The sequence below is a fragment of the Brassica oleracea genome, chromosome C8 (genome assembly GCF_000695525.1).
Source record: "Brassica oleracea var. oleracea cultivar TO1000 chromosome C8, BOL, whole genome shotgun sequence".
NCBI classification, from domain to species: domain Eukaryota; kingdom Viridiplantae; phylum Streptophyta; class Magnoliopsida; order Brassicales; family Brassicaceae; genus Brassica; species Brassica oleracea.
In genome coordinates this window covers 15,106,637-15,120,995 of record NC_027755.1, presented here as the reverse complement: position 1 = coordinate 15,120,995, position 14,359 = coordinate 15,106,637, and the positions used below count along the sequence as shown (strand labels likewise).

The 14,359-nt window shown below is 30.7% G+C and overlaps 1 protein-coding gene and 1 pseudogene across 1 annotated transcript; both read left to right on the top strand.

The window, feature by feature from the left end:
- The first annotated feature begins 10,855 nt into the window (after positions 1 to 10,855).
- LOC106309760 (CASP-like protein 2B1) lies at positions 10,856 to 12,075 on the top strand. The gene is made up of 3 exons (XM_013746887.1): positions 10,856 to 11,180; positions 11,260 to 11,392; positions 11,657 to 12,075. Exons 1-3 carry the CDS (start codon positions 10,957 to 10,959, stop codon positions 11,912 to 11,914), a joined length of 615 nt encoding a protein of 204 aa, XP_013602341.1. The 5' UTR covers positions 10,856 to 10,956; the 3' UTR covers positions 11,915 to 12,075.
- A 437-nt stretch (positions 12,076 to 12,512) lies between these two features.
- LOC106308737 overlaps positions 12,513 to 14,359 on the top strand; it is an 8,334-nt pseudogene continuing 6,487 nt past the window's right edge.

Genomic DNA, 14,359 nt, shown 5'->3' with positions numbered 1-14,359 from the left:
AGTATTTAGAATATCTTTAAGTTTGAATTTTAGGGTTTAGGGAATTAGATTTAGGGTATTAGATGGATTGAGGTTGCATTATTATATTTATATCGAACGGTGTTTTCATATAAAGATTAAAAGTTTTAAAAAATTTGTTTTTAAGTTCAAAATTTAGACTTTATGATTATATTTATGGTCTAGGGTTAAAAATATATCTAGGGTTTAGGGGTTAAAAATAAGTCTAGCTAGTCACTTTGTTAAAATTATATATATATTTATAAATAGAAATGATAAAATCTTTATAATATATATTGCAATATGATTAAAAATATAATTTTCTCTAATAAAACATTAAAAAAAATCATAAAATACAATATGCTTTTCCATTAAAGATTCAAAACATACAAAATCAATTCACGAAACACATGAACTCAAAGCAAAATACAACAACACACTCGGTGATGAAGTCTGGCATTGTTATCCTTGTTGCCATAGTGAAGTCTGCATAGAACCCATGACCAAGAGGCTCTTTTTCACGACAGTCTTCAAGGTCCAGCCCTTACATCTGTATACATTTACACCATTTTCATGTTACACACAACAACACAATCACAAGCATGTTTTTGAGGTTGCAAAACAATTCCTAAGATCGTTACCTCTGCAATCAAGTGTTGAGAAGCAATTTTTGCTAGTTACTGCAGTCGCCTCCTCCGCTCACTACCACTGCCGCCTCCATTGTTTTCTTTCAAGTAAATGACAATGTCTGTTATAGTCCACAAAACACTTTCTTAAACAAAACTAAAGTGAAGATCTTTCTTTACCTTACTATTTTCAGTGTGGAGCACAAAGGTGCCTTCATTGCGTACATCTATATACAAGAAGTAAAGGCAAACCGTGGAAGAACTTTTGGGGCTATATACCATAGAGTTAGTAGCATACAAGTGAAAGTAAAAGAGAGAGATAGTTATGTATAAACCTTCTTTAGATTCTCAAGTATACTGAACTAAGCAAAAGTAGATTTGTATATGCATGGACAGGCTCGATCAAGAAAGCTAATGATGTCATAAATGACACAATCGCACCTGAGCTTAAATAAGAGCCTGCAAGTGTCACAGCTCCAACTGAGAACACGGACAAAGATCCGAGATAAATAACTTGAACGATCTGAGGGATAAGCGACTTCAATTTCTTCTTCTTAAAACGTTCAGATAGATCAGCACTAGCAAACCTCTGAAACCTCACAGTCTCAGAAACTCTGCCTTATTAGCCTTCACAAACAAAATTGCAGGTAGCACCTGTAGATAAAAGCATCCACTTTAGTTTTTTTTTTTTGAACGGTAAGAACAAGAGGAATCAGAGACTAATACTTCATTCAAGTAGGCGGAGAGTAACACATTCACATAGATTAAGATTCAATCTTTGTACAACATACTGTAAAAAAGGTAACAACTTTCTCCTTAACAGAACCAGTTGAAATAAGATCAATCATAAACATAAACAGATTAATCATTCTTCTCAAACCCAAACAGAAACAGATAGCACATATTCTACACAAGCAAACACAGATCTGATTTCTCTGCAAGAATATGAAAAGTATAAACTCAGAATTTTGATCAAAGAACTCTATTTTATCAGATTTCAACACCACAAACAACATATCGATCAAATCTCAGCAGAATATGAAAAGGCCAAAGGAAAATCAAAACAAAATCAGAGAGAGAGAGAGAGTGAGAGAGAGAGAGAGAGAGAGAGAGAGAGCTTGGCCGGCGAGGTTCATTGCAAACAACAGACAATGAATAGCCTTATTGAAGTTTTGATATGAGATAACTATTTGGATTTTCTGAGAAACAAGGAGAAAAAGAGAGTTTCCTCGATGAAAAACAAAGTTAAATTGGGATGTGAATAAAGTCTAGTCAAAGATCAACTTAAAGTATTTTGACAAAAATTTCAAATATTTTACACTTACAATAGCATTTCATTTTGGATATGCAATTGTAAAACGCCTACTTTTAGCAAATTTAGGCGGCTAATTTTTTTTATTTTCCCGCGATAACAATTACAGCGTTTTAAATTGACAAACGCTATAAAAAAACAAGTATTGGTATATAATAGCAGAATTGTCATAAACGCTATAATCTGATGCTATTAATACCCACATTTCTTGTAGTGAAACCTTTGAGTGCTGACATAGAACCTTTGAAATAATTTTATAACCGACATTACATAAACTGATAGGTCTCAGCTCAGTCATTCTATTTGGTCTAGCCGTTTTGGGAATATGACATATATTTGTCATATTAAGTCGATCATCAAAAACTCCTGTCCTAATAAAATTGTTAACCATATCTACCACATCTTTTTTAATGATTGACCAAGACTGTTGATAGAATAGCGCAGTCATTCCATCAGGTCCAGGAGCTTTCTATGTGTGCATCATAAAAAGTGTTGTTTTCACCTCCTCTTCCGTTGCCTTAGCCATTAACTTAGTATTTTGCATCTCCGTTATCGAGGTAGGAACTTCCTCCAGGAAACTATCAAACTCTTCTGGTGATGAAGTATGAAACAGATCAGTAAAATATTTAACTGCTACTTCCTCTACCTTAGATTCCGAATTTACCCAGTTCCCATCCTCATTATACATACCAATAATCCTATTTTGAATCCGTCTTTGTTTTGTCAGAGCATGGTAAAATTTTGTGTTCCGATCACCGCAAGTATGCTATGTCGTCCTACTTTTTTGTTCCCAATATTGTTCCTCATCACGGTATGCTTCTTGTAAATTACTAGAAACCTCCAACACTTCATCATTTGTCTTTGAAAAATCATTCTGAATTTCCTCAAGAGCCTTTTGTAATGAATTTATTTTCTCTTTCCCGTATGCTGGATTAGCCTTTCTCCAAACCGAAATCTCATTCCTACAATGATGAATCTTATCGACAATTCCTACTCCTCCCCGTCCCTGTTTCGAGTTCTAACCCCTCGAAATGGATTCCATAAGACCTTCTTCACCTATCCATCTTTTATCAAACTGAAACTGCTGACGAAATTTGATTATTTTATCCTCGACAGATGCCACAATGGGTCTGTGATCCGAACCAATCATCCCCAAGTATTCTACATGGGAATAAGGAAACAGGTTATGCCACTCAGTATTTCCTAATGCCCGGTCTAATCGAGATTTAACCACTTGTTTCTTTCTCCTACCACTCCAAGATAAGGTATTGCCTAAGCTTGGGAATTCTAATAAACCACAATTCTCTATCATATTATTAAAGGACAAAAAAGTATTTGCGTGACGTAATGCACCTCCTTCTTTCTCATGATTCCCCGTAATAATAGATCACCAATAATAAACCATGGCTCATCACGGGCAATACCAATTCGTGTCACTCTTTCCCAAACTTGGTCCCTCAAACTTTGGTTGGGTTCCCCATAGATAAAGGATCTTATTCCAAGGTATTTCGAAGAATCCGAACCAAACTTTGGTTGGGTTCCCCAATGAATCCGAACCGAACCAAATTTATCAAAAATATTTAAATAGATCTTATTCTAAGGTGTGGAGGCCCCCTTGATCTAGTGGTTTGACCAAAGGTTCATTAATGCTTCTACACCAGCAGGTCTGAGTTTCGATTCCCGGAGAAAGAGAAATTATGCGAATTAATGGAGAAACGGCTTACAAGACATTTGCAGCATGGCGCAAGGTTCAAGGGTGGATCCGATAGGGCGGCTCAGGTGATGCAGTCATACATGAATCTTCATAAGGCAAGTAGAATTATCGGTTGTAGAATCGTCTGTAATATTTCTCCGAATTTGTAATAGGATAATATATCCCGCGTTAAAAAAAAATCTAATTCTAAGGTATTCCGAAGTATGAGTTTTATTTAAATCGAACTCGGAGTATCTAAAAATTCCAAAACTTTTAGAAACCAAAAAAAACTTATATCAAATTTGAACTCAGTCCCAAATTAGTATCAGTAATAATCAAAAATCAAAGTTAGTATCTAAAATAAGTATTTAAATTTTAAACCATCTACAATAATATTATATAATTTCATCTATATTTCACTATAAAATAGAATAACTCTATTATAGAGTTGGATTTACTTTTACTCTATAATTAGTGATGAATTAGAAATATAGTTGATGAGACCTGAGTTTGATATAGTGTTTTTGTGGAATGTAAACAATCAATTTTTTTTGGTTTTGGCATAGATGGGTAAAAATGTAGTTGCAATGCAAATTTTATATATGTGACATTAGAAAATGCTTTTAGCACTATTTGTAAAATTTTAGAGCCATATGTGAGTTTTCTAACTCACTATATAATAGAAGTATTGATGTGTATTGAGAAGTAGATGCAAAATGACATCAACTTTTGTGAAAGAATCTTTACAAATCATGAGCAGATTCTAGTTAAAATTGAAATGCTAGATAAATTCGAAAGATGTATGATTTTATTAGTTTAGTTGTTCTTCCATTGTACTTGTTTGTTTCTGTACTTTATATGACTTATTTACAGTGGCGGTCCTGACTATTTCAAGACCACAAGCTAACTAAAAAAAAAGGCTGAGATTGGCATATACAAGGTTCGAACCCTGCTAAGTGTAAAGATAGATGATTTACACCACTAGACTAAGAAGACTTTTTGGAAAAATGGCTGAATTTTATTTATATTATTTGAGGGCCGGAAGCCCATGCTTACTTAGCTTCCCCTCAGGGCTGGGCCTGCTTATTTATATATTTGTTTGTTTTTTACAGAGTTTTAAAATGTAAGAATTGAAGACTACTGAAGTTTGAGTTTTTTTTTGTCAACGAGACTATTGTCATTTGAGTTTCAACATCGCATTTGATTATGGATTTGTTAGTTGCTAATTTTATTTTCTTTATGTTTCCTTCCTATTAACGACCATTTCTAAATCATGTCACCATGTATCGTTGATGCAAAATCCCCTAGAATATATTTGCGAAGTGATTTTGCCACATGTATTTTCTACAATCAATTTCACAAAACAAATATGACGATCTATGACATGGATAATTCATTTAATGTTGATTTATATTTTTGACAAACTTATTAGAATATAGTAATAATTCGTATATTACATTTAGTATTGATATTTCTTTTTGATAAACTTTTTTAAAATATGGTAATAGATCATATATCATCTATAAAATAAATATATTCATATATAACATTTCAAATTTCGAAATATTATTATTTTGTATACTTATACAATTTGTATTACTAAAGTTTTCAAAAATTTCTACAATTTTAATAAAATTTAAATATCTAATCGTAAGATTATTAGTCTTATATATCTAAAAATTTTATAATATTTTTTAGGTTAAATATTTGACAATTATACAATTTTATATTAATTTTATTAGTTTTATACAAATTGATTTAATATATATTAAATCTATATTAAATATTAGTAAGAAAATAGTAAAATCTATAAAATTTAATAAAATTTATTTTTAAATATAAGTTAGATTTAAAAAATATTTTACTGCACATGGTGCAAGAAAACACCTAGTTGTTTAAACTTGCTAAGTTGTGGACTAGCATGATTATATTGGGACCCATACAAATATTTAAGTAACCAAAACTTGAATTTCTTACGAACCCGAATTTAAAACGATCTGAACTAGGTTTGTGTTGTAAAAATATGTTGATATTTTTTCATGTCACTATTTAAGATTGGGTAAAAACCCGAATTTGAAGAGCTAAACCGATCCTAATCCGAAAAGTAGTACTAAATCCAAACTAAAATGGATTAAATATCCGAATTATTCAAAATTTTAGTATTTAGAGAACCGAAATCTAATCCAATCTAAATCGAAGTATTTTGGGTATCCGAATGTATCCGAAATAGATTTATATACTATATATATTAATTATTTTTAAATTCAATGTATATAAAAACATTCAGAATATATATGATACTTTTAAGTTGGTTTAAGTACTTGAAAAAATATACAAATAGTTAAAAGTAAATATCTAAAATAGTTAAAGTACTCAAAACACCAAAAATATTTAAAATAATTATTGATTCTCTCCAAATATTAAAACAAACCACAGTATAATCTCTTTAAATTAATACTCTATAAATTAATATACACTAAAAATATCTATAAAATAATATAATTTTATAGTCCCAAATTGAGTTTTTGGTTCAATTAGTATATCGATAAATTAATATCTCCATAAATTAATAAAAAATTATAGTTTTGGTATAGTCCTAACATTATTAATTTATAGAGGTTTCATTGCAATTTATATGTTAATTTTAGGTATTCTGACATATGTTATTCAAATTTATATGTAATATATTGTTTTGGTTATATATTTTGAGAAATTTAAATTATATAATGAATTTAAAAAAATTAAAAATAATTTACGTCGGTTATTCGAATCCGAACCAAACCCCCAAAGATCCAAACCGAGCCTGAACCAAAATTTAGAAATATCTGAATGAGAACTGAAATCTTTGACCCAAAAACTAGAAACCCAAACAGACCTGAACCGAACCTGAATAAGTACATGAACGTCCACCCCTAGTCACTATTATATATCATGTATGTATCATCATATAATTAATCATATTTTCTACGTACCATCATATAAGTAATCATATAATTAATATTATTATATACATTCTATCATATAATTAATCACATATATTATACTTTTAAAATTTAATGTGAAATATAAAACCATAATTTAGTTGGTGTTTGAATTGAGTTTTGTATTGTACTTTTATTATATATATTGAAAACATTTTCTTACAATGGTTATTGGAAAATATTTTAGTAAAAACAAAATTTTAAATATATGTATGTTTTTGAATGAGTTTTGATATAAATCAATTTTAAATTATTATTATGATTTGAAATATGAATATCAAGTGATATAAGTCCATTACTTTTTAATATAATGTAATGGACTTCCAATTTTTTCTTAATAATATAAGTCCATTACTTTTTTCCTTAATATACTAATATCCATGTTTCCAAACAACATTATATTATTTTTTATTATGCTATTCATGTTTCCAAACAATTTCTAAAGATATTATACTTTAATAAGATAGATTAATAGTATTTTATACGTACGAACATATAAGTAATCATATAATTAATAGTATTTTATATGTACCATCATATAAATAATCACATATATTATACTTTTAAAATTTAATGTGAAATATAAAACCATAATTTAAGTTGGTCTTTGAAATTGGACTTTGTATTCTATTTTTCTTATATATATATATATATATTGAAAACATTTTTTATAATGGTTATTGGAAAATATTTTAGTATTTTTTTGAATATATGTATATTTTTGAATGAATTTTGATATAAATCAATTTAAATTATTATTATGATTTTAAATATGTATATCAAGTAACATAAACTCATTACTTTTTAATATAATGTAATGGACTTTCAATTTTTTCTTAATAATATAAGCCCATTGCATTTTTTCTTAATATACTACTATAAGTGTTTCCAAACAACACAATGTGGTTGATTGGTTGGGTTTTATCTCTTTACTTTAGCTTTATTTACTTTTAAATCACTGAACTTTACCAATCATGTGGTAGCTTTATTTGTAATAGTTAAAGTCTAAATCAAGTTTCTATAAACTTTTACCAATCATGCTTTAGCTTTATTTTTAAAGCTACAACAAAAAAAACTAAAGGAAATTTTTTTATAATGTATTTTAGGTAAAAAATCTAAAGCTTTCTTTTATAGGCTGTAGAATCTGTAAAATAAAAAAACTATCTCTAATATCAAATAAATTAGATAATCATAGTTAAAAACATCTATAAATATTTAATTCAATTTTGGGTGTTGTAAAAATTATTGAAATATTTTAAATAAAATATATATTATTTACATATCACATTTTAAATAACAATAAACTTTGAGAATTTATAAAAATATTAATATAAATTATTTAATTGATAAAAAATAATTATCTTATATATACATTACGGATTTCACATATTTTATTTTAAAATATCTACAGCCTATACAGCTACAACAAATTTAACTACACCAAAAGTCTCTGCAAAAAAAATCTACAGTAACAACTTTACAGCTCCAACCAATTTACCTACATTTAAACTTTTTCAGCTAAATTTTTAGAGCCACAGTTGAACCAATCATCACCAGTATTTTTTTATTCTACTATCCTTATTTTCAAACAATTTCTAAGGGTACTTCTACTTTAATAAGATAAATATATTATACTTTTAAAATTTAATGTGAAATATAAAACCATAATTTAAGTTGGTGTTTGAAATTGAGCTTTGTATTGTATTTTTCTTATATATATATTGAAAACATTTTTTATAATGTTTATTGGAAAATATTTTAGTAAAAATATTTTTTTTGAATATATGTACATTTTTGAATGAATTTTGATATAAATCAATTTTAAATTATTATTATGATTTGAAATATGTATATCAAGTAACATAAGCTTATTACTTGTTAATATAATGGACTTCCAATTTTTTCTTAATAATATAAGTCCATTACATTTTTTCTTAATATACTACTATCATTGTTTCCAAACAACACAATAAATTTATATTCTACTATCCATATTTCCAAACATTAGAATAGGCGTGGGCGTTCGGGTACCCGTTGGCGTTCGGATCGGGTTTTTTGGATTTCGGTTCTATTTTATAACACCTCGTAGGTCTCGTTCTAGTAAATTTACAAGTACGGGTCGGGTTCGGATATTACACATCGGGTTCGGGTCGGTTTTGTATCACATAATAGAACCCATAAAGTAATCATATATCATTCGGATTCGGGTTATATCGGATCGGTTCGGATATACCCGAAATAAAATCTAAAATTTAAAAGTAAAACATAAAAAATATTTATTTATTTATATATAATTAAGTATTTAAGGTAGTTATTTAAATTTTAAATACTTATTGTTAGATAACATATCAAAATAAATATAAAATTGAATATTTGAAGTATATATTCATGTTTCATATAATTATATTGTATATTATTTTGGACATTCAGATCGGTTTCTTCGGATATCTTTTTGGATTTTTCAGTTTTTTTGGTTTTTCGGGTTATCCGTTCGGGTTCGTTAATAAAATTTTGGGTTCAGATATGTTTTGTACCTCCTTACAAGATCCATTCGGATATGTTTTGCATTTCGGACCGGATACGGATCAGATTTTTCGGTTCGGGTTCAGTTCGGATTTTAGGTTATGGATATTATGCCCTTGCCTAATTTCTAAAGGTACATGAACCAAATCTGATTAGACACCCAAACTTCCAAACCTAGTAACGTAAATTAATTTTCTCATCTTTGAAATATTTTTTCTTTTTACTCAAATTTATAAAGTGATATTTTTTTTAAAGAAAATTGATATTTTAGATTTTTATTTTATTAAAGTATAAAATTATGAGTGATATTTTTTTATAGAAAATAACTATAACTCTAATAGGCTAATTAAAAAAAATATCTTTTAATGTGTGTAAGCACACAAAATATCCATTATTCAATTTCAAATAGAGTATTAGATAACTCGTGAGTTTTACTGAACTAATTCGTCCTTCAAATTTTTACTTTATTTTCCACTTCCCTAAATCATTAAAAGGACAAGTATGTACCATCATCCTAATCTATTAGCTAAACATAAACTTTATTGTGTGATATTTTACTTTTGTCTTAATAGAGAGAGGGGACCCTTAAATGTCCAAAACCTACATCTTAATTAGAAAAGGAGAAAGTGTGTTCTGGTTTTGTGATCAGAACCATATTAGAGCATCTCCAAAATAAAATATATAATTTAAAATATAAAATTTTTTGCTTTCCAAAATTAAACTTCACTAATCAAAACTTCAACATCTTTTTATTTTCATTTTGATCCTTACAATTAGTTACACATCATATTTATGATTTTTAAGTATTTTTTGTTTATCGTTTTAATCTTTAATTTTTTGTATCTCATAATTATTTCAGAGTTTTTTTATAAATTCAATTAAAAAATTAAAATAAAATTTATATTATTTTAAAATTAAAATTAGACAACAAGAATATTACAAAAGAAACTTAATAAAAACTACTTTAACCAAAGATGGAGCATTATGGAAATAATATGATATTTTTTGTATTTTAATATTTAATTATGTACTTCCATTTATAATTTTATATTGTAGTGTAAGATTTTATTAATTAATATTATTGTAATATGTTTTATATATGTTCTATTTATTTATAAAAGTTTTATGGATCTATATTAGTTATGACAAATATAAGAACTACAAACTAAATTACAAATAATTTTGAAGTTAAGTTTGAAATTTTATTTTGGAAAAAAAAACATTTTGAACTTCAAATATAGAATTTTGCAAACTCTAAATTAGAAAGTTTTTTTTTTGGAGATGGCTAAATGGTTTCTACATACGTTACAGGAGATTTTCCACTTGGCAGATTCGAAGACAATCATATTTCGTTGTCTCAATCAATGTGAGAACTATAAATAGGTTTTTTTTTGTCTAGTTAATTATGCTATTACAAATTATGAGAAACATTACATAGACGATATTATACCTTACAATTCTACCTTCCTTACGAGGATTCACCTCTGAGTAGATAATTTTACCTACATTACAAGGATTCACGCCTGAGTGTATCACACTTGGTAGCCTTATGAACTATAAATAGGTTTATACAAGAATTATTAGCAAAACAAATATAAATTTGGTTATTTCAATTCCAAAGAGATGTGAAATTTTAAAGCATGAAGCCTTTTCTTTTTTAGTAAAAGTAAAGTGGGACATATTGAGCATTCTCTATGTAAATAAGGCCATAACTCTTCAACTAACTGGGCTCTTTACTTCCTCTCTCTCTCTCTCTCTCTCTCACTCTCTGGTCTCTACGGACTCTTGTCTTGTCCGAAATCTAGATTTTCTCTGAGGGTACAAATGAGTTATCTGGGGATCGGAATCAGTCCCGGAAACGTGGCCAGCTACCACGGAGGCAAGATTAAGTTGATCGACCAGAGGCTTAGGCTAACGGAGGTCCTCTTACGCTGCTCCGTCAGTGTCTTCGCTCTCCTCGCACTTATTCTGATGGTTACAGACACTCAGGTCAAGCGAATCTTCGTAGTTGAGAAGAGGGCCAAGTACACCGACATGAAGTCGCTTGTGTGAGTCGAAGCCACCCTCATTTCGCTTGAGAAAGATTTGTAAATTTAGTAACATTTTTTTTTTTTTTGTTGAATGCAGATTCTTGGTGGTCGCCAATGGGATAGCTGCGGCTTATTCATCGTTACAGTCGGTTCGTTGCGTGGCGGGTTCGATGAAAGGAAGTGTTTTGTTCAGCAAGCCACTTGCTTGGGCCATTTTCTCCGGTGATCAGGTGAGTGAGTCTAGTCTAGTCTGTGTTTCTTTCTCCATACATTATTGTTGCCGAAACTAGTGAAGTATAGCTGTGAAAGTTTGGCTTTGTCGTTTGGATCTCTACATGGTCGGGTCAAATTAGGGTTTTGCTATATGTTGAAACGTCTACCAGCATTTAATGGGTTTGGTTGGGTATAGTAGAATTGAATGTACGTTGGTAGGAATGTTGCTTTGTTTTTAAGAGTCTAAACTTGTAACGTAATGGGGGTGTAAATGAGAACAGGCTATGGCTTACATGAGTGTTGCGGCTATAGCAGCAGCAGCAGAGTCTGGAGTGATTGGAATAAGAGGTGAGGAAAAGCTGCAGTGGATGAAAGTGTGTAATATGTATTCCAAGTTCTGCAACCAAGGGGCTGCAGTGGTTGCTAGCGCCTCTATTGCCTCCATTGCTATGGTGATTGTCTCTTGCATTTCCGCTTTTAGTCTCTTTCGCTTGTACGGTGCAACTCAAAGACGGCTAAACCTCGCCGTGGTGAAGTGAAAACTTACGCACCTTCTTTTAGTATTCATGAAATGTTGTTAAGAAACATTAAAAAGTGAAATCTTCCTTGTGTTTAAAATATGATAATCTTCTCTCATTGTGTGTAACAAACTATATGTAAAATTGGACCTAGTGTTTTATCTGTATCATTGTGTTATCTATTGTGATCGAAAGAAAAAAACCGAACAAAACAGCTCATAGTGTGTTCTGTTCTCTATTTCACCGACATATATCTTGCAAACTCTAATTACATTTAGGCCTCTTAACAATAGCAATATTACAAGGACAGGTAAATCAGTTAGACATGGGCTTTCGGTATCTCATTCAGATTCGGTTAGGTTGATTCAATTTTTCAAATATTTGATACAATGTTAATAAGTCTTACTTGGATTTTACTAATTTTGGATCGTGTTCGGTTCGATTTCTTCTGGATTTAGTTTGGATCGTGTTCAGTTCGATTTTTTCTAGATTTAGTTTGGCTCCATTGTGATTTTATACACTCACCTACTCCAACACCAATCCTTAATCGTAAAACTTTACTATTTTCGTTGTCTCCAAAGTTTGGAATTGTAAGTTTCGAATAAACAAGCGACTAGTTATGTCTGGGAAGTTCTCACCGACCTTGAGTCTCGGAGATCTCAATGACTTCATCGCTCTGTCTCAAGCTTGTGTCATATCTCTCAAAGATTCAAGATTGTTGACATGAAGCAGAAGTAAGCTGCCAGACTTGAGAAGTAAGCTGCCAGACTTGAGAATTAAGCTATCAGACTTGAGAAGTAAACTGCCAGACTTATAAGGTTTTATAAGGATTACTATATTGAAGAGAAGAAGAAGAGAGAAGAAGATCATTGAAGATATTTTAAAACAATGAATATTTTATTGTATTGTGTACTGAGGCAACTTGCCTTTAAATACTTGTATCCAGATCTACGATTAAATCAAGGAAACTATTTTCTCATTCTCTCTCTTACATTTTGAAATCTACATCTCTCTCATACTTTCCATTTCTCTCATGTTCTTCATGTTCTTCATTCTCCAGAAATAAACTATCAATAATTCTCTAATTCTAACATGGTATCAGAGCCATAAGCTCTTGAACCTCACAAAAGAATCCGCAAATTTCTTTATTTCTTTCTTAGATTATCTTCAAAATCTGTTGGATACATCCTTTTATCCACTGGTCCAAAGGTCTTTCAAAAGAGAAGAACCTCACCAGAACTCAAGATAGAGGAGTACCCTATTCTTTGGAACTCAAGAAAGCTTCAGCCATATCAGGAAAAGCTTCATCAAAGTCCAGTTTATCTCAAAATCAGTAGGAGCAATCTATTGTCCACTGGTCTATATCTCTTCATGAGGAAGAACTCCAACATGGTGTTGTTTCAGAGTACAAGAAGGCTAAGGAACAACATAAGAAGCGCAATATGCCAAGAAGAAGTGACTTGAATCAAGCCAGGAATGTAATCAAGGAGTTTGAGCATCCATCGATTCAAGGTCGAACCATGTATTCATCTGTCATTGGTGGTTCAAATGAAGAAGAAACATGGAGAAGTACTGATAGTGCAGCCAACACTGATGGTCCAGCAACCATGAGTGACCTACACTCCCTTATCCAAGCCTTTATCTCATCAAAGAAGGCTGGTACACACTCTCTTGACCCTAAACCTATCATTATAGATTCAGGAGCAAGCCATCACATGATTAGTGATAGAAACTTGATTAGTGATGTCCAGCCTGCCTCAGGGAATGTTCAAATAGCAAATGGTGATAAGATTAAGATAGAAGGGATAGGGAACCTGAGGTTGTTTGATAGGGAATCTACTGCCTTGTATATGCCTCAGTTTACATTAAACTTGCTATCTGTGAAAAAGGCTACTATTGATCTGAGTTGTCAGGTTGTCTTCAAACCAGATGAGGTTGAAATCCAAGACTTAAAGACGGGCCAAGTGATTAGAAAGGGGCACGTTCACAATGAACTCTATCATCTTCAGAAGACATAGATGCTTAGACCTCCCACTTCTCAGTGTTTGGCTAGTACATCCAGCGGGGTTGATAGCACACTATGGCATGCTAGGTTGGGACATCCTCATACAAGAGCTCTAAACTTGATGCTTCCAGGTGTGGTCTTCAAGAATGATGATTGTGAAGCTTGCATATTGGGGAAGCATTGTAGAACAGTCTTCTCACAGTCTAGCACCATCTATGAAAGATGTTTGACCTAGTTCACTCTGATGTATGGACTGCTCCATGTGTGTCCAGAGAGAACCACAAATACTTTGTCACCTTCATTGATGAGAAATCCAAATACACTTGGGTGACACTGATTCCGTCTAAGGACAGGGTGTTGGATACTTTCAAGAATTTCCAGACCCATATCTGCAACCATTTCAATGCCAAGATGAAAATTCTAAGGTCAGATAATGGTGGAGAGTATACAAGTCATGCATT

Bases quoted from the DNA above. Each gene is read 5' to 3' on its own strand.
- LOC106309760 (XM_013746887.1), top strand. From the start codon at position 10,957: ATGAGTTATCTGGGGATCGGAATCAGTCCCGGAAACGTGGCCAGCTAC. The intron at 11,181-11,259 runs GTGAGTCGAAGC...TGTTGAATGCAG, and splicing joins ACCGACATGAAGTCGCTTGT to ATTCTTGGTGGTCGCCAATG. The intron at 11,393-11,656 runs GTGAGTGAGTCT...AAATGAGAACAG, and splicing joins CCATTTTCTCCGGTGATCAG to GCTATGGCTTACATGAGTGT.